Raw genomic sequence first — 26,578 nt, forward strand, 5'->3', positions numbered from 1 at the left:
TCACGAGCAAGTACATTGAGTACACGCCAGAGCCCTGGAGCCTATTTGGGACAGGCTCCATCGCTCCTTTCTTTAGCATGGCCCGAACCTCCAGCAGCAGCTGAGGAATGTGGTTTTCCTGCCAGGCCACCAGTGGTATTCGGGGACACTTCAGTTGAAATTCCAGGGTGTGTCGATGGGCGAGAGCTTCCAGCACCCAACGGTCAGTGGAGATGGTCTTCCTCATGCTGACAATGTCCGCCAGCCGGCCTCCTACCAGGGTGCACAGCGTCACGGCCGGTTCAATCCTACTTGGCAGTCGAAGGGCCGCCTTGTGGTCCCTGGAAACAACGTCATCTGAGAGCCTTGGAACAGACCCTGTTGATTTCCTGGGCAAAGGAGCGGGAGGGCTGGCCGTACAAAGGAACTCCCGCCAAAACCGTTGGAAGATCCTTGGGATTTTCCCAGAGGGCTGAAACGACAGCCGTCTCTGTTGGGAGTGCCCAAGGCACATGCCATGTCCATCTGGATGGCCTAGTGTGTCAGGATTCCATGGTACATTGCTAGGTTTCCATTCAATAGTACACTTTAAAGACCCAGTTAGTGTTTCACTTAAATGTACACAACTAAAACACTAATACAAGATGCAGGAGGGGAGCTCAGGAGGTTGATTTTTTTTTGGTATGGAAGTGTAATTAGAAGCTGGGTGTTAGTAATGGAGTTAATGAAATGATTCCTTAACATGGCCTTCAGGAAGTTCCCGTTTTTCCTGGGCAAGATGGAGGCTCTAACTCGCAGCAATGATTGGAGGAGTCTGATTGTGAGGTAGTTTGGAATCCCATTTGGAGTTTTAAACTGCCTTTCATTCGAGTTTTTCTAGAGTCAGGTCGCAGTTTCCATAGCTCTGTTTCGAAGTTTTAAAATCTCTCTAGAAATCAAACAAGTCAAACTACAGAAATCTTGAGTGAAACCCGAGTCATCTCATGAAACAGAAGAGCGCACAGATGAAGCAAGCTCAAGGTTCCTTTTGAAGTTACTTGAGTTTAGTGAATAGTGAAATATAGTTCTGAACTAGTAGAGAAAAGAAAAGCTAAATTGCACTGTTTCAAACAAAAAAGTTCTTGGAGTTCTAATGCAGCAACTAATCAAAGGAGCCAAGCTGTGATCTGCAAGTGTGTAAAGGGAGCCAACATTCAGTTGCGTTTCAGCTCTAGCATTAATGTATTAACCGGCGCGCCGTTATAACGTAGTGTACTAATAATCCCTTTGAGAAGCTGACACTAGTATTATTTAATAACCAATATACATTTGATCCTGCACGTATTCCGTTCACTCGATATTAGAGTAAAGGACTCTAAAACGTAGCAAACGTGACACGCATGTTGCGTCTTCTCAAGAGCGAAGATTCAAATCAAGCTAAACAGTGCTTTGTGTTGCGAGCAGTCGTAATGGCAAAAGATCTAGGAAGTGTTACGCAGAACTAATTTCAGTCAAGTTGTAGTCATGAGAGTCAACGAGTAAAACATCAGCATTAATTGCTGGGGTAAAAGCCAGCAAACAGGTCAGTTTCAATATGAAGGAAGCTGACAAGTGACATTTCAGGGAAGTCTTAAAAAGGAAAGTCTAAGCAACCCAGGCAATAGTAGGACATGCAGAATCTTCTAGACATGTGAGAAGATGCATAAATTCAAGTCAGTTAAGGATTCTAGGAAGGACGTGAAGCAGTGAACTCTCATTAAAGACTAAAGACTTAATTTCCTTAAAAAAACTGCAACAAATAAGTTAAGCCCATCAACATTGGTGCATAGGCAGCAGGTACTACGGAAGGAGGGAGGCAAGGCATAAATAAATTGGGCAGGCAGACTCGGAGGGGCGGTACTGGTGGGCCAGCATCACTCCTGCAAGAAGTTTCAGACTGGACTTGACAGACTCATCTACAGCCTTCCAAAAGAGATTGTCTCCATCAAAGGGCATGCCCAAAACCCTCATCTGAATGTCCCGACGAAAGCTGGTGGCCTTGATCCAGCCACGACCAAGGCAAATGCTGTTGCCCATCTGGCAGAACCCTGCATCAGTGAGGTCTGTGGCCACCATGATGGCGTGGTCCAACACCACCTCGCCTTCCTGTGCAGTTTCCATCAGAGGAAGTGCAGTATGGGAGCGATCTTGAACCACAGCTTAGTCGTCCCTTTCGACATGGTCCATGCAGCACAGGCATGAAGAATCTTCTGGAAGTCTCTGCGAAGAAACTCGACGAAATACACCCTTGAGGGGCCCTGAAGAATCCGAACAGGTCCCTGTTAATCGGAAGGATGCTATATTGACCCCCCCCAAAAATAATTAAATCTTTTCCAAAAAGCGAAAAACGCAGTAAAAGCTCAAGAGCTAAGCACAAGGACTCCCAACCCTTGAAAGTGTGGTAAAAATATGAAGATGGCTGCCAAAGGAGGTGCTTCAGTAGAGGGCAGTCATTGGCTGGGGCAGAGCTCAGCAATTGGTTAGGAGAAAGTTCCAAAATTAAACCGAAACAGACTTTTACTGAGGATTCCCAGCCTGATTGGGAATATTCATGAGCATGTGAATCCATGCCAGACTCCATGCTAGAGAAGCAAAATCTAGTGCAGCATAGAATACAGAATGGCAGATATTGGGTAAAGCAGAAGGGCAAAGGTGAGAACTAGACAACGAGACCGACAAAGGGAGTAGGTTTATGTACTCTAAATCCCCACCCGTAGTCACCGACATGTCTGGTTGGGATCCATGCACTCAACCTAAATATGGGAGAAGCTGGAAACTGCTTCTACCACAAGCCTCCTGCTACAAAGACAGTCTCAACTTATCAATGTTCAAATTAGGGCATTCTTGGACTAACTGCTAACAAAATTTCCCAGATATCGAATTCATGGAACCATTGTCAATTCGCTCTCCATGACAGGAATGCATTAGTGTGGGGTCTTTGTACCTAGCATGCAATTCGCTCACAGGTACCCCATGTAAACGAGTGATCCATGGAAAGCTGCAACCACCCCCCATACAGCAACCTTGATTTGGGTGGCCTTCACTGATCATGGTAAGGTGGGCCATGACTTTAGGCTTGTTAAACCCTTCAGCGGTCAGAGGTAAGGTGCTAGGGACTGGTTCGTTTAGTCAATCCCTGCCTTATGGAGCTCCTGAAATTACTGGGTCCCTAGAGCTCTGTAGAGGTAAATTGAGAGGTTGTGGAAAAAGTGCACATGTCACTTGACATCAGGATTTTAGGATGAGACTGGACAGCTGGTCTACCATAGCACTCGAGGACCAAGACAATGCCAATTGAGATCAGCAATAGCCACAAAAGAAATGGGAGAAGACTACCCTTGTGGTAGAAACCAAGGGCCTCTGCAAAACCCTTCTGTCCTGGGGTGCTGCAACTGCAGGGGGGCGACCTCTTGGGTTACACATCAAGGATCAGCAGAGTCCAAGCATGAACTCCAGGCAACCAGCATGAAGCAAGGTAAAGCACAAATTACCTAGCCAGCAGACAGGATGATTTCGGGACACTGAGCATCCATGTGCCATCTTTAGCACCACCTTTGTCTGTCCAGACCTCACTCTTTAGATTACATCCTGGCATGAAAGTAGTAAGGGGTAGTCGTTAGCTCAGGGTTCAATGACCTTCAATCCAATAAACTGCACCTATGAAAGAATACTATTTATCAAGGTGGTCCAACCGTGCTGTATTGTTGCCAGAACTGCCTTCATTTATAATGTGTCTGCATATTGCCGGTTAGGACATAGGTGGGCTGGCTAAGCTCCAGTAAGCAGTAATGCACAAATTGCTAGTGCCGTAGATTTTAATGTGTGCCCAGCCAGACCAACTTTTTGCAGGTGGTATCGTTACTTGGTTCTTAAATATCAAGGACTAGCAGGATTAAACGTACCGGTTTAAACTTTGATACGGTACATTTGAACTGATAAATTATGCTCGTTAGGCAGACGTCAAATGAGAATATAGACACTAACCATTCTTCCTTTTTGCATGTACCTAGGTCCTGGCATGTCTCCATTTCCAGCACCTTGAAAACGAAAAACAAGGTTAATTTCAGATGAGTCATATTCGTATAAGGAAGAAACAACAAGTAAAAATGCAGCGGTTACTCAAATTTGATTCCAGGTCTATAGCCTTCCTCTGGTTCTATGCAATTACAGAGAATCCATAACAAAGCTTTCAGCAATACCAATTACCGTGAAACATACTACATTTTTGCCCCCACCCCAACACCAACTGTTTCTCTATATGCTTACACCAACCCCATATTCCCACCAGTTTTACCCCCTTCACCACACCTATTTTTTATTCGAATTTCTCGTTATAGGATTCTCTGTAATTCTATTTTCCATTATCACTGGATACTCCTTTCTTTACTCATTTATCAGGGGATGAGTGTTTACTTCAGCATTCACTTCACCAGATGTACCTCTTCGTACATTTACTTGTAATTTTTTTTTACATGTTTATTAATTTTAAATATAATACAACACAAGATATACAACCAATACATGAACATAATACATAAAAGCCAGGACCACCACATTTATCATTACACATTCCTATAGAGGAACAAATTAGGGATTTGGTTCAAACCAGGAAGACAATAGTCTTATAAATCCAAAAATCTGCCCCATATTTGATCAAACAAGTTCATTTTTTTTTTATCCCTGTATAGAATCAGATCATCCATTCTGAAATTGTCAGTCCGGCATCACTTTTCCATTTCCTCAATATCATTTTTTTGCAGAATTTGACACCCTGAAAAACCAACATCTCTGCGGAAAAGATCATCCAACATGTCATCTTCACGCAAAATTAGTCATAATCAAAGTCCAGCTGTGTCAGAACTTCATCTTCATAGTGACCCCACTCCAGAAAGACCTTAGTTCACAACAATCCCAAGTCATATGCTCAAAAGAAGCATTAGCATGTTTGCACCTCCAACAGGCACTTGAATCTGCCAAACCTCTTGCATGCAATCTTTGTGGTGTCCAGAAAACTGTTCAGAATTTTGATCTGTCTACACCCTTCTAGATTCACTGATGTTAGAGCCACATTCTTGCAGATGCCTTCATCTGCCCTCCGACATCGGAGTCTATTATGCCTGACCATTACTTCGTCATTACAAGGGGAGACTCCCCCATACCTCTGCTTTTCCAACCCATATTCTTCCCTCATCCCTTCTTGACCCAGACCTTAACCTTGCAGTTAAGCTTTACCATATGCATTGCCCGCTATACAATGTAAAAATGCACATCAAGTAAAAGACATAGAAAACGCATGAAGTAAATTAAATGTGATCAAGTGCCTGCTCATGAGGTAAATGTTGAAGTGTTTTTGGCGACGAAAAGGGGATCAGGAAGGTGATTTGGTAGTCTCACAAAGGTTTGGAATAAAGGGGCCAGGATGTACAAGGAGGTTTTAAGTACTTACTGTAGCAACCAGCACTCCTAGCCTAATCTATGTGTAAATGGAGATCAAAATGTTGCACTGGACTGGAGACTGAAAGTGCTGCTGCATATGGCAAAAACAAATATGACCAGAGACTTGCTCAGAATGGAACAAGCAGGACACCACAAATGGAATCTGGACTGGTGAATCTACTCTCCGGTATGTGTGTGAGCCAGAGACAAAATTGAGACACTGCTTTCAGGTACCACCACCCAGAGTCCAAGGGAGATGCACTAATTGCTCATTTATAACGCACTTAATACCCAGATGGTTCTAAGTGTGGACCCGGCGATCGAACGTGTTGCACCACATAGTCTTGCTTTGAAGGCGAGCATGTTGCTCCTGAGCTAATCTCCCGAGACAGATGTCAAGTCTTCACATTTAATCTGATCCAGAAAATAGTCATGCTAAGGCACACACTGCAGGACTATGGATTGCTCAGATATGGGACAGGCAACCTTTGTTCAGAGCTTCTGCACATCACATAAGCCCCACAATTTGATTCCTTGCTGCCACAACTTGTTCATGAAACCAACTAGTGTTTTACTACACCCAACCATGGAGCAGAGTGGCTCCTGTGGTCTTAGAATTCAGCCAACTGACGTTGGGGCAGGGTTGCATGAACATACTGGCCATGGCTCAGGCACTGTAGACAAATCTATGCAAAGGAAGGTCAATGTTACTGTGGCTGGTATACTTCTCTGATCTGCAGTTCTCTTCTGCCAGCCTTAAGTGTTTGCCTTATCAGTTGGATGTGCCTTAGTGGCATGCAGCACTCTATAGCAAAGTCCATTTGTCTACCATCATGAGATGCAGGGACAGGACAGTTTTAGGTACATTTTCCTTGAGCTCTGGTCAGGGTCTGCTAAAATGCACTACTAAAAATTAATCCTGGTGGACAAGAGGGCACCCTAGTTATGGTGAACAGGGAACTCCGCATTAAGCCAAAACCCAATCAAGGTTGAGTGGGGAGCAGTCAAGCAGGAAAGAATGATTAAGTCATATGTTATTGTTATTGTTATTTTGCATTTATATAGCGCCTTATATACCATTGGTATGGTCTGAAGGCGCTGGTAGGTTGAACGCCCTTGGGAACCGAAGTTCATATCAGTAGAGAGAGTCAAAAAGGTGCGTGTGAGCACCAGGTATGTGTACAGCTCGTGCAGTATCAATGTAATAGCTGCTTTCTAGCGGTAGGTGTGGTGGTTGAGAGGTCAGGAGTATGTGTTCGTTCTGGCAGGATTAATCCAGATCGGATGTGGCTGCGTTAGGCCTGAGGAGAACGCCTCGCTGGGGGGTGTGTAACCAGCAGTGATTATTTAGAATGATGTGGAGAGAGCGGCGAATGTTGATATGAGAACAGTTATACCGAATGGTGTCATAGTATCTCTGTGTTCTAGTTGAGTGGTGATGTAAGGAGAGAGTAAGCGTGTTGGTGAGATATGATGGGTTTCATGCCCTTTCAGAGACTTCTAATTCACAGGGAGGCTATTGGGGACACTTCTAAATTCAACTTCATAGAGAGGCTATTGGGCACATTTCTAAATGCAACATTTCACAGCTATTGGGTGCGCTTCTGAATTCAACTTTCTAAATGTACTTCTAAATTCAACTTTTCACAGAGAAGCTATTGGCTACACTTCTAAATGCAATGAGTTCACACTGACAGGAATGTATACAAATACAATATTTATTCTAGCCCTATAACACTCAAAATGAACACAAGCAGGTGATATCACAATACTCAACCATACATTTACCACAGGTTCTTAAAATGCATCGACTTAAATCAGTACAGGAGGCAGGTATAATGCTGCATGAATGCTGGGACGAAGTCACAAGTGTTATCCCATTATAACTTCACTAATGCAATCCCTAAGAGAAACAGGGCGTTGTACACAACAGACACAGGAGAATGTCTCTCCCCAGAATGTATCTGTAGTAGGTAGGTTACTTGTGTTGGTGATTGCTCAAGTGATTCAAAATATGCTATTAAGAGTCCTTACCCAAAATCCAGCCTGAAAGCAAGTACAAGACCAGCAATGGTAAGGATCAGCACCAAACGCCAGTAGCTTTCCAATCAGATACAACTATTGGTTTAACACATGCCCCACACCCAAACTGCCACCACAGATATGAAGTGGGACCATACAGTCCCACCCACTTCCTGGGCAGCATACCAATAGCCCATGATAGCTGCAGCTTTCCTGGGCAAGTGCATGACCATATATGGAGTTTCTGGACCTTGCAAGGCAGGAGTATTTGGTAGAGTACTTTCACCATCTTGTTATATAAATCAAAATGCTTAAAAAAACTTTACAATGCAGAAGATGGGGCACCAGTAAGTATTGAGAATACTCACCGCCCTCACTCCTTTTGTATTAAAGGATTTGGCAGAGTCGCTGGAGGGTGCAATGAAGTTTCCGGTTGGGTCCAGGAGCAGAGTGCAACCCTTATGAGAAATGCAGCAGGCACTGTTGCAGGACCCTCAACCACACCGAGAACGGCCAGTGCCATAAGAGTCATTGAACATGGGCCACAGCTGGCATCTATCAACTTGCAAACAAAGGACGCCCTCCAGGGCAGGATCCCTGGATGTTGGGACAATAACATAGCAGGAAGGACACTTGAGGACTACAGATGTTCTGATCAAAACCACAGAACTGCAGCCCTCCTGACACGGCAGCCCAGAACAGAGCTGTCAGTCTACAGAGTGGCCCAGGATTGTGAAAGGGGGTGAAGATTGGTTGGTCCCACCAGTCCAAAGGCTCTAAGCACCAGCGGCAAGGGTCCACTATCATAGTCCAGTAGGGCTTCCCTGCGACAGCAGCAAGCATGGCAGCCAGGCCTCTTCAGGGGGTCTGAAGTCTGCACAGCTAAACAGGACACTGGATTCCTCTGATCGGCTGGAATGGCTGAAAAACCTTTTTAAATTTAGGTGAGTGATCAAACTCAACCCTCCAATAGCAAGGATCTGCACCACTAATGCACACCAGCAGTGTCCAATCAAGGACCATTGTAGGGCTGACTGATGCATGCACACTAGACTCACTGGCAACAATTTGGATTGGTGCCAGCCAGTCCCAGCCCACTTCCTGTGTTCATACACATGGAATGCACTAATCCATGAAAAGCAGCTTTGTCTGGCAAATGCACAACCATAAAATGGAATTACTGAGAAGGCTAGAAGGTCAAGGGGAAAAAACAGGCAAAGAACAAGCAAAGGTTACTAGCCAAACGAGGTGAACACAAATATAACTGCAGCCACCAGCTTGTCGTTAGACATTTAAAAGTAACCATAAATCCCTTTGGTAAAAGTTCATCCCCACTGCGGGCGTTGGTGGGGTTGGTTGACGACTATAGAAGATGAAGTTGCCTACAAGAAATATTTCCCCAACACATTGATCTTTAGGCACAATCTGGAAGCGTAAATATTCTGACCCACATTAAGGACAGAGGAGTGCAGGAAACCTAAGAAATGTGCATGATGCTTCATCAAATCAACTAAGGCTTTTGCTTCCATTTAGTAACATTTTACAAGAATGCTTTCCCCAAAGTTAACAGGTACTCAGTGAACAAGTTCTTACCCATTGGGCCCATGGGTCCTCGAGGCCCGCCATAACCTCCGTGCCCACCTGGAGGCCCACCTCCCATATGCATTGGTGGAGGTGGTGGTCCCAGAATTCCTGGTGCAGGGTTTGTCGATTGCAACATAAATGGATCCTCACTAAAAAAAAAAGTAGGCATATTCAAAGAAATCATTTTAAAAGGGAAAAATTACTTTATGAATTGACACGATTAGAGTATTTACACAATAGAAAGTATTCTAATACACAATCCAAAAGGTAGTACACCCACATTTGGTTCTTGGCATCATGGCATCATTGAGTGGACTGCACATGCAGCCCACCTGGCAAACATCTTCAAATTCTTGAGCAGAGTAGCTTTCAAAATAAATATGGTCTGCCTAGCTAAGGGCGGGGAGAAAGTAAACCAATAAATGATATGAATACTGATGGATGGAGTCAGCCACTTGCTACAGCACCAGGATCTCTGGGACAGTTGGCATTCCTTCAGAAATGAATGCTATATAAAAGCACTTTAAAGGAATGGTTCGCCCAAACATTTTTATTGCAAAAAAGATGGGCAATAATGAAAAAAAAAAAAACTTAGAAATAAAACCGCAGCTTTAAAAACGTATTTATGTTTGCAGTAGCTTTTGAAGCTACCGCACACAAATGCAGAAACAACGTGGTTTTCTGAAATGCTAAACGCTGCAGTGTTTCTGCCTAAAGCTGCTTTCCCATTTGGGCCTTTCGAGAGCCCCAAATGGGAAAACAGCTTTAGGCAGAAACACTGCGGCATGGAAACACAGCCGCGTTGTGTTTCTGCTGCTTTGGCTATCACTTTGGGTCTCCGGTGCTCCCCTGGGGGAGCACCGGAGACCCAACGTGATAGCCACGGCAGCAGAAACACAACGCGGTTGCGTTTCAAAAACGCTGCGGTTTTTCTTTCCAAGTTTCTCAGGCTCCTCCGAGCCATTGGATTCTGAGAAACTTGGAAAGAAAAACCGCAGCGTTTTCAAACACAATAAGCTACCGCATACATAAATACGTTTTTAAAGCTGGATAGGGACAAAAGTGCCAATCGATTTTTTTATCATTGCCCATCTTTTTTTGCAATAAAAATGTTTGGCCGAACCATTCCTTAGTGTAAGGTGTTGTGCAATCAACTACCACACAAATCTCCCGAAAGGACTCTGCAATCTAGTCACTGGTGTTCAATACTAGTTTCATTGACTGACATTTCAAAGGTGTAGGTAGAGGCCTGGACTTTATCAAATAAAATGGTGCACCATCTCTGAAAATGATATCTGCTGATCAGATTCCCCTCAATAAGCTCCCAAACCTAGTGTGCATATGGGTGCAACTGCATCAGTATCCCAATTCGCAGAGCCTATTCTACCAGTGGCCCAGAGCAAGTTGAGGTCACTGTTGACCATTTGACAGCTCCAGTGACAGGAAAGTCTCTGCAGCACAGGGGGCTGCATTTTAGATATGCACCCAGTACCAAAAAGGGCCATGAATAACCGATGTTAGCAGGGTAAACAAAAGAGGCTCTGCCAGAATGAAGGCATGGTGCACTGATCACTGCAGCCACATCCAATTTGGTATTACAGGTGTCAGTATGGAAAGTGATGTGCATTCTTGTCCGATGGGCTGAGGCTGCCAAATGGAATGGCCATGCCTCCTCTGATCTCAAGTGTAAGCAACACCCTCAGCCAGAGGCAGCAAACCTCCAGGCAGCTTCCCTGGGCCCAGGCATCGAAGTAGCAAACCCATGCAAAAGGAGAAGTCTCAGACCAGGGCAATGCATTTCTTAACGGGAGGTGGCAAGGTTACAGTAATAAGCAGGGCTCCCTATAGTGGAAGGCGACTTCCATTTTGTTTCGATCTGCCGCTTCACAAAAAGACTGTCTGCCCATCCCCAGGTGAGTGAAGGCCTTAGTCTCTTTTTAAACACAAAGCTCCCGCCACCCAATCCCCATGTCCACCCATTCCCTTCAAATTAACCCACCTCCAGAACTTCCCCACGCACACCCTTCCACAGGCCAATAGGTGCTCCTGGAGCTCACATGGCCCAGAAGCAGCACTCATCTTTGGCTTTACCTGTAACTGTTCTCCGCATGGGTCTGGCATGGATTCACATGCTCATGAATGCCGGGAATCTTAGGTAAAGGACAAATCAGTTTAATTTCTGAACTGTCCTTCTCCCAACAACCAATCACTGGACCCTGGGTCATCAGTCCCCAGCCAATGATTGCCCTCTACCTAACCCTCTCTGGCAGCCATCTTCAGATATGGTAGAACAAAGTGGCAGCAGGACCGAGAGAAGAGCCGCAGAGGGGTATCCGGTCATTGCAGCAACAACCAAAGCATCAACATCCATACCATCTAAAATAAAGCATTTGATGCATTTTTTTTTAGATGGTAAAGGGTTTAGTTTAAATTGGTTTTAAAGATTAAAATAGGGGGTTTGGGGAACCCCCTCAACCCCCCATTAAAAAGGGAAATTTAAAAAAAATGCATTAGATGCTTTGGCTGTCGATGGAATGACTAAACCGCAGAAGGATAGGCTTGAGTTTGCATGTGAATTCATGTCAGACCCATACATAGCAGTACACATGCAGAACCAGGGGAGGTGGCAAGGCTCAACATAAGCATCTCTTACCTCCTCACCAGGCTCACCTTAAAGTGAACAGGTTGCGCAGCACTGCTTGGCCGACTCCTCCCTGGAATCCCTGTCGACGCAGTAGAATCTCGTGAAAGTGTGCATCAACCTCCACCTAGCAGCCCTGCAGATGTCCAGAAGGGCCACACCAGACAAACCGTAGTTGCAGTGATCGCTCGGTCGAATGGGCTCGGACAGCCCGGAAAAGGTTGGTTTGCCAAATGGTGACAATGGGTGATGCAGCTGGAGAGCCACCTGGAAAAGTAAGCCTTGGAGAGGGCCTTCCCATGGTTCACAGGGCCAAAGTGAACAAAAAGTTGCAACGTATTTGGGAAACACTTGTCCACGTAGAACTTCAGCACTCTAGCCACATCCAGAGAGTGCGAAGTCCTTTCAGTCGGAGACGAAGGAGTCGAAAAAAAACAGGCAACACCAAGGGCTTGTTCAGATGAAAGTCCAACAGCACATTGGGAATGGAGGGGTGCGCATGCAGCACCACCCCCGTGTCGTGAAAAGTTAGGGCCTGAATCTCACCCACTCGTCCTGCAGGTGATGGCCACGAGGAACATGGTCTTACACAATAAAAGCTTCAGTGGAACTGTCTGCAGAGGTTCGAATGGAGGGCCCATGAGCCTAGTCCGCACAACATTGAGTTCCCACTCCGGGGAAGGAGCCTTCACCGGCGGGAACTAACAGAACAGTCCTTTGACAAACTTCTTAACCAGACAGTGACCATAACGACCGCCCCAGACATCTGGTGTAGCAGAAGATGTCTGCCAGATTAACTTGAGGAATGGGCCAGTCCTGCCTTGAACAAATATGGTATTAGCTGCGGAGCAGTGATTCGTAGAGATTTGATCTGTGCACGGCACCAGGCGGCGAACCTCTTCCATATTTTAGAGTGGACTATGCCCTTACCTTGGCAAGCACCTCCTTGCAGTTCGCTGATAGAATTTCAGGGGGCTGTGGGTACACTAACGGTTCAGCGATCCTCGGTCGTGGTGCAGAATCGCGCCTCCTTCCCTGGTGAAAAGGTCAGCCATCACAGGAAGGTTGACTGGAGGGGACACCGACAAGGTGGGGTACCAGATCTGCCTCGGCCACATTGGTGCGATGAGGATCATCCTGCACCAGGACTGTACGAGTCGAAGCAGCAACGGCAGGAACACATACAGAAACAGGCCGTCCCAGCGGAATGAGACTGCGTCCCCCCCCCCAATGCTCCCCAGCTGCGGAAACCTGCTGGCGAGCCTCTGGCACTTGGCGTTTGTCACCGTCGCAAACCGATTGATCTTGGGATTCCCGATTCTCTTGGTCCTGCCGAAGTTCACTCGTGGCAAGAGCGTACCTCGCTACTGAGAGTCGGCGACAGTGTTCTTTACTCTTGCCAGATGAAACAGAATGAGGAACAGCCCCTGGGCAAAATCCCAGTGCCATAGGTCCTGCGCTCCTTTGGAGAGCGCTGGGGATCTGGTGCCCCCTGCTTTAAAACATTGTGGTGGTATTGCCCGTGAAGACCACCCACACCACCTTGCCCTTGAGGACCCAAAACACTGCCCAGAGCTCCAGCACATTGATGTGCAACGTTTTTACCTCCAGCAGCCACGGGCCTCTTGTGTGAGACTTCCAGTGTGAGCTCCCCATCCTTCCAGGGAGGCGTCCGTCGTGACCTTCTCCGGGTGCAGCAGGGTCTGGAAAATCAATGAGCATGAACACCCCACCACCTTTCGCTCAACAGAAGCTCTTGTCGAGCGTGAACTTGTCCTAGAAGCTTCGACAATTCTGCCCAATGGTTGTCGAGGAACTCTTGTAGTGGGCACATCCATAGTCTGAGGTAGATGCAGGACTACATCATGAGACTTGATGGTCCTCACTGTGGCGACGATGTCCTTTGAACTGGCCCAGATGAGCCAGTTGTCCATTTTATTTATTTTAATTCTTATAACGCGCTGCATGCCCGTGGGCCTCAGGGCGCACAAAAGACAACAAAACAAAGAAGCCAGTAGGAGCTGAAAGGGGGTCATAAAGGATTACCCCATGTTAAAAAGGGGAGTTTATGGCTTTTTTTGAATAGGAGGTAGTTTTGGACCTGTTGTAGCCCAGCTGGCAGGGCATTCCAGAGTAGAGGACCCTGAATGTCAAGAGCGGTGCCACCAAATTTAGCAGTCTTAAATCTGGGCAAAGCAAGGACGGTAGCAGAGGAGGAGCAAAGATTTCTTCCATTGGTCTTGATGTGAATGCGTTCAGACAGCTAGATGGTGCTGCTGAAAGAGGCATACGTGTCGTAGTGAGCATTGTGTGTGAAATGCGATGTTTAACAGGAAGCCAATGAAGCTTCCTCCTGAAAATGGAGATGGAGATATGGGAACGAGATTGATTGAATGGTCCGCACAGCACAATTCAGTGCCACTTGTAAGGATTGAATATATGCGGCAGTAGTGCCAGACAGTAGGCTATTACAATAGTCTAGTCTGGAGTTTCAGTGCCGTAGACAGAAGTGTGCAGTTTTCAGTAGTAATAAATGGACATATGTAATTTATACGCTTATTGATTAGTCCGCAGCTGGACCTGATGTTAAAGACATGCGGTTTCATGGATAATTTGTCGTCAGACAACTCAGTTTTTACCTTCCTTTGGACAGTAATGATGTCTGCAATGGGGAAATGTGAGTCGTTATTATCCTCCAAGAACACCTGGAGTAAACTAGATATCATTAATTCGGTCTTGGTGTTTAGAGCAAGTGAGTTACAAGCCATCCAATCCTGGACTGCTTTGTAGATGTTATTGATGGCATCAACATCATTTCTATACTGACCACTTAGCTGGATGACGACCCGTGTGTCGTCTGCGTAGTTCGTATACTGAACACCTAGCTTGTTCAAGAGGTCCAGAAGAGATTGAATATACAATTGAATAGTAATAGCAACAGTAAGACAATGCATTACTTACCGTAAAAGCATTTGTGATGGTTGTATCTGCTTAGATTCACATGCTGTGCATAGTCCGCCATCCAGTGGTCACTGCGGAATATTGCATTCTGTTTTTCGTAGTCAAAAAGGGGACGTTGACAAGGCGTGTCTGTAACACTATCCCTATAGTGACATGCGTTGTACCCACAATCCCTCACGCGTCGAGGTCCCTCTGTATTTTTTCTGCCCTGAGGGAGCCTTCTATACTTGAGTACAGAAAAGAGATGTAGAAAGATGTCTTTGTTCCTTCCATCCGAGCGGGGAGGAAGGGTGGGCGCATGTGAATCTAAGCAGATCCAACCATCAGAAATGCTTTTATGGTAAGTAATGCATTGTCTTCTGAGGTTTGTTAATCTGCTTAGAATCACATGCTGTGCATAGACTAGCGAGCAGTACCCGGAGTTGGCGGTGGGTTACGAGAAGGAACAGTAGAGAAGATGTCTCAATACTGCCTGTCCCACCTGAGAGTCAGATCTAGAGTGTGCATCTAGACAGTGTTTTGTAAAGGTGTGCACAGAACTCCAGGTAGCCGCTTTGCAGATGGACTCAAGGGGAACATTTGCAATGAATGCTATGGATGCCCCAGTGCCTCGAGTAGAATGTGCTCTTGGCTTGAAGGGTAGTTCTCTCTCAGCAAGAGTAACAGTGATGCATTGAACAATCCATCTAGATATAGTGGACTTTGAGACTGCATCTCCTTCTCTTCCTGCTGCCACTGAGACAAAGAACTGATTCTCTCAGTGGCCTGGTTCTTTCCATGTAGAACATGACAACTCTGCGTACATCCAGTGTATGCAGACCCTTCTCCCAAGTTGGAAGGGTTTTGAAAGAACGTTGGTAGTTCTATTGACTAGTTTACATGGAATTTCGAGATGAATTTCGGTGCAAACCTTGGGTGTGTGCGTAGAAACCCCCCCTTTTTTGTGAACTGTTACAAAGGGGTCTAGAACACAAAGCCTGTAGTTCACTTACTCTCCTAATGGAGGTGATAGCTATTAGGAAAGCAGTCTTAAGAGTGAGGTCCTTAAGAGTTGCCTTGTGCATGGGTTCAAATGGCGAGTCCATGAGTTTGGAAAGTGCCACATTTGAGTCCCATCCGTGAGCTGGGTTAGCTATCGGAGGGTGTATTCTTTTTACCCCCTCCATGAAGGCCTTGATAACTGGGATCTTCCACCACGACACTAAGTTGGGAAGTGGTGTATGCAGAAAGTGCCGCTAGGTGGACTTTAATGGAATTGAACACTAGACCTGAATCCAATAAGTGGGTCAAGTACAGAATATGTGTGGGAGAGCAGTCAACCGGGTTGATGCTCTTTCCTCTACACCAGATGACAAATCTCCACTTGCTAGAATAGCAGTGGCGAGTATTAGGTTTTCTGGCTTCCCTGAGGACGTCCATACATCTCTGTGGGAGTTGTAAGTGTCCAAATTCTATGATCTCAGGAGCCAGGCTAAGTTCATGGTCTGAGGGCATGGATGCAGTGTCCTGCCCTTGTCTTGTGACAGCATGTTGTACGGGCAGGGAAGTTTCATTGGGGGGAGATAGGGACATCTCCATCAAGTGAGCGAACCATGGCTGCCGGGCCCACATCGGGGCCACTAGTATCATGGTAACTTGTTCCTGGTGCATCTTGTGCACAACTTTGAGAAGGGGAGTCGGGGGGGAAAAGCATAAACAAATTTCCCTGACCATTGAAGCGACAGACCGTTCCCCTTGGACTGGTTCTGGGGGTACCTGGAGGCGTAACTTTGGCATTGTGAGTTCTCCAGAGTTGCGAACAGGTCTATTTCAGGGAATCCCCATTGAGTGAAGACGTCTAAGACGATGTCTCCGTGCAATCGCCATTCGTACTCTTCGGGCGGGCAGGGGGGGGTTTGGGGGAGTCTCCGCTGAGATCGTCTGCTAGCAGATTGAGCTCCCCTGGTACGTGTTTTGACAATAGGAACATGTGTGAGAGCCCACTTCCATATATTCTGGGACAGTTTGGACAGTCCTGGAGAGTGGGTGCCCCCCTGCTTGTTGATGTAGTACATGGCTGTGGTGCTGTCTGTAAGGACCATCACCGTCTTCCCTTGTAGGTGTTCTTGGAAGGCTTTTAGTGCTTTGAACACCACCAGTAGCTCAGTAGCTCCATTAGGTTTATGTGCTTGGATGCTACGCTCGGAGTCCACACTCCGTGAGCAGTCTGATGGGATAGGTGAGCCCCCCATTCTGTGAGGGATGCGTCCGTGGTTAGAGTGGCCTCCACCGCGGGTGTGGCAAAGGGTTTCCCCATTATCAGGTTTTCCTTTGTCCACCACCATAGCGAGAGAACCAAGGCCTGCGAGACCATCACTAGATCGTCCCATTGTCCGCTGGCCTGACACCACTGGCTGTTGAGCCACTCTTGCATTGGGCGCAGGCGCGCGTGAGGTACCAAATGAATACACGACGCCATCATTCCTAGCAAGCGCATCGCTTTGCGCACCGTCACCTCTCGACCTGCCACATATTGGGGGATCTGAAACAGCATGTTTTGGACCCTCTCGTTGGAGGGGACGACGAGGCCGTCCTTTGTTCGAATTAGAGCCCCTAGGAATTGTTTGACTTGGCTGGGGTCTAAGCTGGACTGCTCGATGGAGAAGCCCAGTTGGAACAAAAGGTCTACAGTCTTTTGGGTGTTTGAGAAGCATGTCTCATAAGAATCCCCCGTTATGAGCCCGTCGTCGAGGTAAGGGTATACTGGGATGGATAATCTGCGCAGATGGGCCGCTGCCCCTGCCAGTACTTTCGTGAATACCCTTGGTGCAGATGCTATGCCGAAAGGTAGCACTCTGAACTAGTAGTGTTTGCCCTCTATCATAAACCTGAGGTATTTTCTGTGCGCTGGCAACATTCAAATATGAAAGTATGCATCTTTCATGTCCAGTGTTGTCATGTAATCTCCCTGTGATAGCAGTGGGATCACTTCCTGTAAGGTCACCATACGAAACTTTTGGGGTTTCGTAAACTTGTTCGCTGGGCGCAGATCTAATACAGGGCGCATGGTTAGATCCTTTTTGGGTACAAGGAAGTACACTGAATAAATACCTTCCGTTACCGGAGATAGAGGAACAACCTCTATGGTTCCTTTTTCCAGCAGTTGGTCCACTTCTTGGAGAAGGATGGCGAGGTGTTCTGGTGTCATGCAGCGTCCCCTCGGGGGTCTGTATGTTGGGGAACTGTTGAACTCTATGCAGTAGCCGCGGGCTACGGTGGAAAGTACCCAGCGGTCTGTTATTCCCTCCCATGCTGGAAAAAAGGATGTTAACCGGCCCCCGACTGGCGTTGCATGGGAGGGGACGTGAATCTTCGCGTCACTTGGTGGTGTTGGTGATTTGGGAGCCTCTGGGGGTGGAACCCCGGCCTCTCCCTTTGCCACGGCGTTGACCCCTCTGATTGTACTGGCCACTATTACCTTGGTAGTTGCCAGCAGAATACTGTTTTGTTGCTGGCGATGTCCACAAAAAAGCGCTTATTACCAAATCCTCGCCTATTAGGGGTTTTTGAAATTTGGTCTTTGTGTCAAATTCTTTCTTCGCGTTCTCCAGCGCGTCATCCACTGCTCTCCCAAAGAGGTTGGACTCCTCTATGGAGTATTAATAAGGGACGCTTGTGTTTCCACCTTAAATCCGGAATTGCAAAGCCAGACGTGACAGCAAAATTCCTTGTACCAAAGTGCGGCCAGCCGTCTCTGCTGCATCGAGGGTATTCTCGACGATGCTTTGGTTGACCAGCGAGCCCTCGTTAACTGTAGCCAGCAAACGAGTCCTTAGGGGTTCGGGAACTTCTTCGATGTCCTGTTAGAGCTTTGCCCATTGAGCATCAGTGTAGCTTGCCAATAGGCTATTATTGGCAATTCTAGTAGAGAATGCTGCAGAGGTGGTGATTCTCTTGGCTAGGGCATACAGCTTCTCCCCCCCCCCTTTATCTAGGGGTGCCTCGCTGTGATCATCGACAGGCGAAGGGTTCCTGACTGGTGTAGTTTCAGTAGACCTGATGACTATACTGCTACTGCCTGCGTCTGTCGACCTAGCTGGTGACTGCCAGGGATTTGGGTCGCACTCACCCGTGTCCTCCTGGAATCCCATCTCACCTAGGTTAGTGTCCTCGTGAAAACCTTCCTCTTCTTGTTGGTCTTCAACATAGGTGAACTCAATCTTCCTCCTGGAAGAAGGTGTCTTCCTCAGTGAGATTGTAAGAGTATGTCCTCCTGTATGGGGTTATAAAACTTCTGGTATTTAGCCCTTGGACTCTCCAGGGGTGCCTCCCTTGGTCTCTTGGGTGCCCTGTCTTCTGGGATGGACATGAACCGGTCTAGTTTATCCATACAGGTCTGGAACCTTTCAAAGGTCCACTGAGGTCGGCCAGGACGGTCTGGGAATGAAAAGAGTTTCTTCCTCCTGTAGTGGTCTGGTTCTGTCCCATAACATCGAAGAAAGTGAGCCTTTGCCTTCTAAGTAGCCTTCTCGCTGGCTAGGGCTTCAGTCGGCGTCGGGAACTTGTTTTCAGGCGTATCTTTCGCCTTGTGCGGTTTTCGGCGTCACTCGCCGTACGTCTCCGGCCGTCCTTTGATGCTATGCGCGCGAGGCTTTCCGCGATCATTCTCTCTTCCGAGGGATCGGTCGCTGTCGCGCTATGTAACGTCGAGTCCTTGCAGGCAACGTGAGCGCTCTTACGATGCGTTGTCGGAGGTTTTGGTGTTAGCGCCCTTATTTTTAGAATGCCCAGTCGCCTGTCGCGGGGAGGGCTGACGACCCTTACGGTCGGCGAAGACGCCGGTGGGCCCGGCGTCCCCGTTGGCGCTATGGCTGCCTTCACCTTCGACGAATGCGTGCCGGGTATGTGCTTTGGTGTTTTTCCCTGTGCGTCCTTGTCGCCATAAGCTGGGCGTGAGCCGGGCCTGCCTGTGCCGGGGACGGACGACAAGGAGCGTGAACGCTCCTCCTTTGAGAGGTCTACAGCCTCCGTTACGGGGGCCGTGTAGTCACTGTCCTCGTCACACTCGGCAGCAGCGGGCGAGGAGTCAAGCCTAGACATGGCGTAGGCCGCCCACCTTTTGACCCTGCAGTCTTAGTTTTGGGCTTTAGTAATTTACAGGCCGCACAGCCGTCCTCCTGGTGATCGAGGGGTAAGCAACGGTTGCACCGTTTGTGCTTATCTTCAAGGTATATTTACCCTTGCAAAGTGGGCAAAACCCAAATGGCGTCCTCTCCATAGCTGAGGGCAAGAAGTGCGACTACGACCTCGAAAGAGGGAGGGGAAGAGAAAGGCATCTTAAAGAGAGAAAGAAAGACCACAAAACCCCACTTACTGTGTATGGCCAGCGAGGCCAGACCATGTCGTGTTCGGCAGCGCCGAAGGATCCCCTCCGCTCGCCCTTCTATCGAAGATCTTGCTCGGCGGAGAAGCAGCTCTGCGTCGAGGGAGGGATCTATGTTATTGATATTAATGACAAACGACCAAAGGTCGAAGAAACTATTTTGTAATGTCTCTAGGAGCTCCGCATAAAGGGGACCAGTAGCTGGGCGGAAAAAAACAATCTGAGGGACCTCGACGCGTGAGGGATTGTGGGTACATGTCACTATAGGGATAGTGTTACAGACACGCCTTGTCATCCCCTTTTCGACTACGAAAAACTAACAATACTCCGCAGTGACCACTGGATGTCGGACCTATGCACAGCATGTGATTCTTAGCAGATTAACAAACATCAGAATATTAATTACCAGGCAAGGGTAGATTTGGATCCCTGCAGCTGCGCCGCCTCCCGGCACCAGGCAATTGGTAAAAACCCTTGGCACCGACTTCAATCCGAAGGGCCTTGAATTGGTAGTGCTTCCCCTGAACCACAAAGCGCAGAAACTTGGTGTCCCTTGTGAATGGGGATGTGGAAGTACAGATCCTCCAAGTCCAGCAACAACAGAAAGGCTCCCTCTTTGAGCTGCCCGAGCACGTGCTGAAGTGACCATACAGAACTTTTGCGACTTGACGCATTTGTTTAGTCGACATAGCAGCCGAGGGACGTGGATTTCCTGCCGGGCCACTGGTGGTATTCAGGGACACTCCCATTGAAATTCCAGGGTGTTTCTGTGGGCGAGCGCGTCCAGCACCTAACTGGCGATGGTCTCCCACACGCTGACGAAATTCGCCAGCCGGCCTCCCACTGGGGTGCACGGGTGGGGGCCCAACACCATGGTCAGTTCAATCCTGCTTGGACGTCGAAGGCCCTCCGTTGATAACCTGGCAATGGCGCCGTCCTCCGAAAGCCTTGGAGCGGCCACTGTTGGTTTCCTGGGTCTAAGAGCAGGAAGGTTGCCGGTAGGAAGCGGAGCCCCTGCTGAAAACCTTGGGACTTGCTGCCTGAGGGCCGAAAGGATGGCCGCGTAAGAGTGCCCAAGGCACGCGCTGTCGCAGTGTCCACCTTGATGGCTTGTAGAAACTCATCCAGTCTTCCCGAACAAATTGTCAAAGGGCATGTCAACACACCCTCGACTGAACGTCCTGAAGAAAGCAGGTGGCCTTTAGCCAGCCACGACAACAGCAAAAGCTGTTGCCCATTTGGCAGAACCCCACGTTGGCAATGTCCATGGTCACTGAACCCATGCCCCTTTGCATTCCTGCAGAATTTCCAGCACTTCCGACCTCTGGGAGGAAGTCCAGGATGGGAGCGATCTTGAACCACAACTCGGGTCATAGCGTGCTACGATGGCTGCCTTGATTGTCGCCGCAGAATAGATGACACGTTGTCACATGGCATCCAACTTCTTCCCCTCGCTGACCGGAGGGGTGGAGGCTGCTCAGGAAGAAGCGCCGGAGGACTTCTTGGCTGCCGCAGAAACAAGTCCGGAGACAGTTTGGCCCGCAAGCAATTGGGCGCAGAGTCCAGCACCCTGTACTTCTCAAGGCGAGGGGCCATGGCCATAGAAGGGTTCTAAGCCTTTGTCCCACATGTCATCCAGGAGGGGGACCGCGAGGATGTCTGACTTGCGGCGCCGATATAAACTCCCCCCCCCCCCCCATCTGTGCCTGTCGTCGCTGTGTCAAGATCAGTCTCATCCCTGGGGGTATGGGGTGGAAGGGGCGATGGGTGGCAAGGAGGTGGAGGGTGTACCCTCTTAGCCGGAGGCCAGGGGGTAGCTGGCACCGCAGGAGGAGCCTCCAGTGCAATAGGTATCCTCGCCTGTATCTCGGAGACCAGGGTATGCAGTGCCAAGAGAATGCCCACTGAGCCGTCTGTAGGCGGCAGCAACTGGGATGAGGTAGAATCGGCACCTCAGGCTTGTCGCACAGACCCTAGTCATCTTCGATGCCCTCGACATAGGGCCCTGCTCCCAACATTCTGACTATTTTGATGGTAGGTAAGCTCTTCTGAGGAGGTATCCGTGCCCTGGAGGACCTCCGCCCCCATTCTTCTCAACCAGAGGGACAGTTTCAGGGATATGACCAGCATCTCTCTGGGCTGGACAGAGGACTCCTCCTGGTCAAGAGGGACACACTCTTCTGGGGGTGCGCGGTGCGGATCTGCCATGGTGGCCATTGCTAGGGACGCCACCACTCCCTCGATGGAAGGTTGGGCCTTCATTGGATGTACCTGGGCCTTCACGGTCAAGACCAGTCCCTTGTTCTGCTTGGCCTTGGCTGTCCCAGAAGCCTTCTCCTTAGGGGGAGGGTCTGATCCCCTTGGCTTTCTGCGGCAGGTAGTCTTGGGCTTCTCCTAGAGTTTGCCCGGATGGTCTGACGAAGATCTTGGTCGAAGATCCAGAACTGATTGGTGACTATAGCTGGAGACGTCTAACGTGCCCTAGCCGATGAGACCGGCGCTAAAGCGCTCCCGGTGACGGTAGACTTGCAGTGTTTAGCCTTTTGATGGACCCCTGCGTAAGGGGTGCCCTCAAAAGGTCTTAGTAGCCCACTCAGCTTTCTTTTAACTGGGAGAGGCATGTTGCTGGGACTCACTCAGCAGGGGGGGGGGGGGCTTGCCTACAGCTACTCCTTCAGCCGCCTATGCCGATCCTTCAGTGTGCAAGGCAGCATCTCTTGGCAAAACGCAGTCTTCCTCCACATGCGTCGGGTACAGGCAGTGAAGACACTGGGAATGCTGGTCGTCCAAAGACATTCCGCAAGCTGCAGTCGGAGCAAATCCTGAACAGGGGGCTGAAGCCTTCTCCGACATGGTCCACGCGGTGTAGGCCTGAAGAATCTTCTGGAAGCCTCCATGAAACTCGAAATTTGCCCTGGAGGGGCACTGAAGAATCCGTAAAACAGGTCCCAGTTAATCGGAAGGCTGATTGAGCACAAGTCTCGATTGACCGAAAAATAGAGTAAACTGTTCCAAAAAGCAAAAAACAGTAGAAGCCCGAGCCGAACACAAGGACTCCCAACACTTGAACGTGCAGTAAAAATCTGAAGATGGCTGCAGGAGGAGGGGCTTAGGTAGAGGGCAGTCATTGGCTGGGGCAGTATGACCCAGAGCTCAGTGATGTGGTTGTTAGGAGAAAGTTCAGAAATGAAACAGATTTTTTCTTTACCAAGGACTCCAAGGATAAAAGGCATATTCATGAGCACGTGAATCCATGCTGGAGAATATTACAAAGGACATTTTTAGTGTTACACAGCCATAAATATTTAAATAACTGTCCAAGTGTGTTCCTTGACTTTTCACTGTGTACTCAGAGGGTCCCTTACCAGGCACACACTTTGCTACCTTGAACTGGTTTGGCTACAGTCCAGAGAGTTGTTCCAGTCACTAAACTAGGTTGGCCTTCTACACATCTGTCTAACAGGCCAGAGACTACACAATAAGTCCCAGCAGTAGCAAAGCTTTTCATGCTGAAGATGTACTAAGAACAGCCGGTGATGCTGCAGGGGCTACGAATTACACCCCACAAGGCCAAAGACCCTGCCCCCGAGAAGGAACGCTCACTTGTGTTTATGTCTCTTCACAAGGTACTCTAGAATTTTATGGGCAGGATTTCAGTGCTCTGGTGCACCCCCCACAACCCTTATCGACATTCACAAGGCGAAAAACACTAGTGATCATACCGCCAGACCACTTCCTTGTAAATAGAATTCACATTTTTTATGCAGGCCAAAAGGAAAATTGAAACTGAATACTGAAAAACATGCTAGCCAATCTTATACCTTCAAACACTAGGAATACAAAACTACACCAAATGTCAAGGTGAGCCCGAAAAAAACGTGCAACTCAAAGTAACGAAAAAAAAACCACCTTAAGTTGCATCCATCGATGAACACTCAAGCATAAAAATAAAGCTACACTATCCAGCATGGGATACAGGTAAAGGCTTGCAGCCTTAGAGATATCTGCGTTAGTTTCACCTCTACATTTCTGCCACTCATCCATTTCTCACAATGCTGCGCAGTTAGTGCTTTTTGATGAAGACCTTTTGGATGGGGGTTAATAAGGCAATATAATCAGAGGGTGTGGGGATGAGACCCTGCCGGTAAGAGCCAGAGCAAAGGGGTCAGTAAAGACAGTGAAGAGAAAGCAGGTGCAGGGAGCACCACTCAGGCTGCACGGAACACTGGCTTAAGCGCTTCCCGATTGGCTTGTGCCCCTTCCCACTCCGAATCCCAGAGGCTAATTTACATTAAAAATGTGTTTTGAATCCTGCAGATTGAATATTCAAATCCAACAACCGAGAAGCACATTTCAGAGTAGAACATCTGCAAAGTAGCTGAATGAACTTTTCCAAATAACAAAACGGTTCTTGATTGAGTGCTGGGCTAACAGCCCATTGAGGGTATTCCATTTACAAAACTAAAATTCAACCCCTCAAAATATCAAAACCAGTCAGCCTCAGAACAATAGAAAGGCAGTTTTTCAAGCCGAATAGTAACCCCTAAGTTCAGACACTCCAATAAAACATGCTCGCTTAGCGGTCCAAAAGGGTGTGGGTGGGATTGTTTTAAGTATGGGCTGGTTGAACTAATAACTCAAGCATATGCCAATATACCTACTCCGAGTACAAAGCTCTTGCTAGATTTGAGTGCACCAAACTTCTATTGTAAATGGAGACGAGATTAAATAGCCATCCTTCAAGGTTAGGGGCAAAACACTTCATACAAATAACACATGAAGGCAAAAAAAAAAAGTCAATTGAAGAATAGTATTTTACTTACATTCCATGGCCAGCCTCTGGGTTCCACTCAGGGTATCTTTGAAACAAAAAAAATATATAAGTAATGCATTTCTAGTATACTGCAATTTGTAGCCATGAACTTGAGTAACAGGACCTAGAGTGACATGCATTCACATGGCACACAGATTTTCAGAAGAGACTGATCATCCTCTACACATCCCAAACCACTTCCAAAAAAGGTAATACAACTGCTGCAGCAACATGGTGTAATTTAAGACAATAACCCCAAACCAGAATATGCCCAAGCCACTGTACCCACCCAAAAAAGCCAAGTATGAGTATTAGACAGCACAAAAACTGCAGTAAGACCTGTGTCTTCCAAGTAAGAAAACAGGAAGAAAACAGGAAGCAAGGAATCAGACCGAAAAGCAGGGGGGGATTAGGTAATGCCTTAACCACTGCAATATGCTGGCTAAAAAAATGGCAACACATCAATGAACCAGGTGAATAAGCCTAGACCACCCACACAGCGGAGAGCTTAGTCAAACTAGTGTGGTGGGTGCCACTGTGGAGCACAAAGAGCCCATATGGTCAGAACATCCATTTTCAGGCAACCTTGTGGCATCCCTAAAATACAAAACGGCAAGCACAGAATGAAGAATAAAGAACTATGCCCCAATGGCTAACAAAAATGCACATTGGGCTAAGGCAGTAACATTGCTGCACCCTAGGTGATTCAAAAATCGAACAGCTGTCGCCAACCTAATCTAAAATCTATGTAGGGAGAGGTCACCCTACTACAAAAATGGTCTCTGCGGCATCCCTGGAACTGAGCGGCTTTGGTGCAACACAATATACCTTAAATTGGTTGTAATGGGAGACCACCGGCATGACTTCAAACTACTCACCTGGTCATGAGTGGTGGCTTAGACGTGGACCACGGGAGCCCCTTGCCCGACTCCTGCCACAAGGCCCAGCTCAGAATATAGGCGCCATGGTGTACGGCCTGCCTGGGGAATGAAGCACCCGCCATCTTGGGGTCATCTGTGCTGCAGCCGGGGCCTTGGCTTCTTCAGCACCCCTGGTGGTGGGCTGAAGTGCACACGTGGGTGCTGGTAGCCAGTGTACTGTGCTGACAGCAGGCAGCAGAGGACGGCTGACGGATCCTGTGGCGGCATAGGTGGCTCTGAGGTGAGGCTCCTGCAGGAGAACCACGGGAGTAAGTGTGCTCTACATAATGACGGACTATGTGCAGAGACCGGGAGCTGGGAGGAGCAGCGAGGGGACCTTGCCCACGCTGTGTCAATGTGGGCTGGGTGGACTGGTGACTGCAAATTGCAGAGAGTTGCTGAGCAGCCCTCTGTGGACCAGAGATCACGCTATGAACACCCTCCAGCCCCCACAACTATGGAAGGCTCTAAAATATTGTGGCAATGCCAGCCCTGCAAGATTGTCAGCAGCGGATATGGGTGGGCTTGCTAAGGTCAAGGAACTCCCCTCAAAAGCACTCCATCGTTGTGCAGGAGTTTAAACAATACCAATTGGATGTGCTGCAAGAGATTAAATTTAGGGTGGGGAGGAATATGCCTTAAGGTAAAAAGGGCTGAGCAAGTCCTGGTGGTCATCTGGCACGGTAAAGACGGTGGGGTCCTGATTCAGAGTGACCTCAGGTTTGAGGTGTCCCAGGTAAAGAAGGGTGTGGAGGGGCAACTGGTGGTGAATGGGCTGCTGGAGCAAAGTTACTGTGCTCGCTCTGCCAGCGCAATTGGCATTCGGCTCGGAAGCACTGGCC

General features: G+C 48.1%; 1 protein-coding gene across 6 annotated transcripts in view; it reads right to left on the bottom strand.

Annotated features, from left to right (window-relative positions):
• The window catches only part of MATR3 (matrin 3), a 134,407-nt gene that overhangs the window by 65,961 nt on the left and 41,868 nt on the right, over positions 1-26,578 (bottom strand). For all 6 annotated transcript variants that reach the window (XM_069652690.1, XM_069652691.1, XM_069652689.1 and 3 more), the window contains 3 exons: positions 24,827-24,862; positions 9,049-9,188; positions 3,982-4,034 (listed from right to left, as the gene is read on the bottom strand). In XM_069652690.1, the coding sequence (XP_069508791.1) occupies positions 3,982-4,034; positions 9,049-9,188; positions 24,827-24,862 (229 nt within the window). The remainder of the gene's footprint in view (positions 1-3,981; positions 4,035-9,048; positions 9,189-24,826; positions 24,863-26,578) is intronic.

Source organism: Ambystoma mexicanum, chromosome 3p (genome assembly GCF_040938575.1).
Source record: "Ambystoma mexicanum isolate Mex_15411 chromosome 3p, UKY_AmexF1_1, whole genome shotgun sequence".
Taxonomy (NCBI): Eukaryota; Metazoa; Chordata; class Amphibia; order Caudata; family Ambystomatidae; genus Ambystoma; species Ambystoma mexicanum.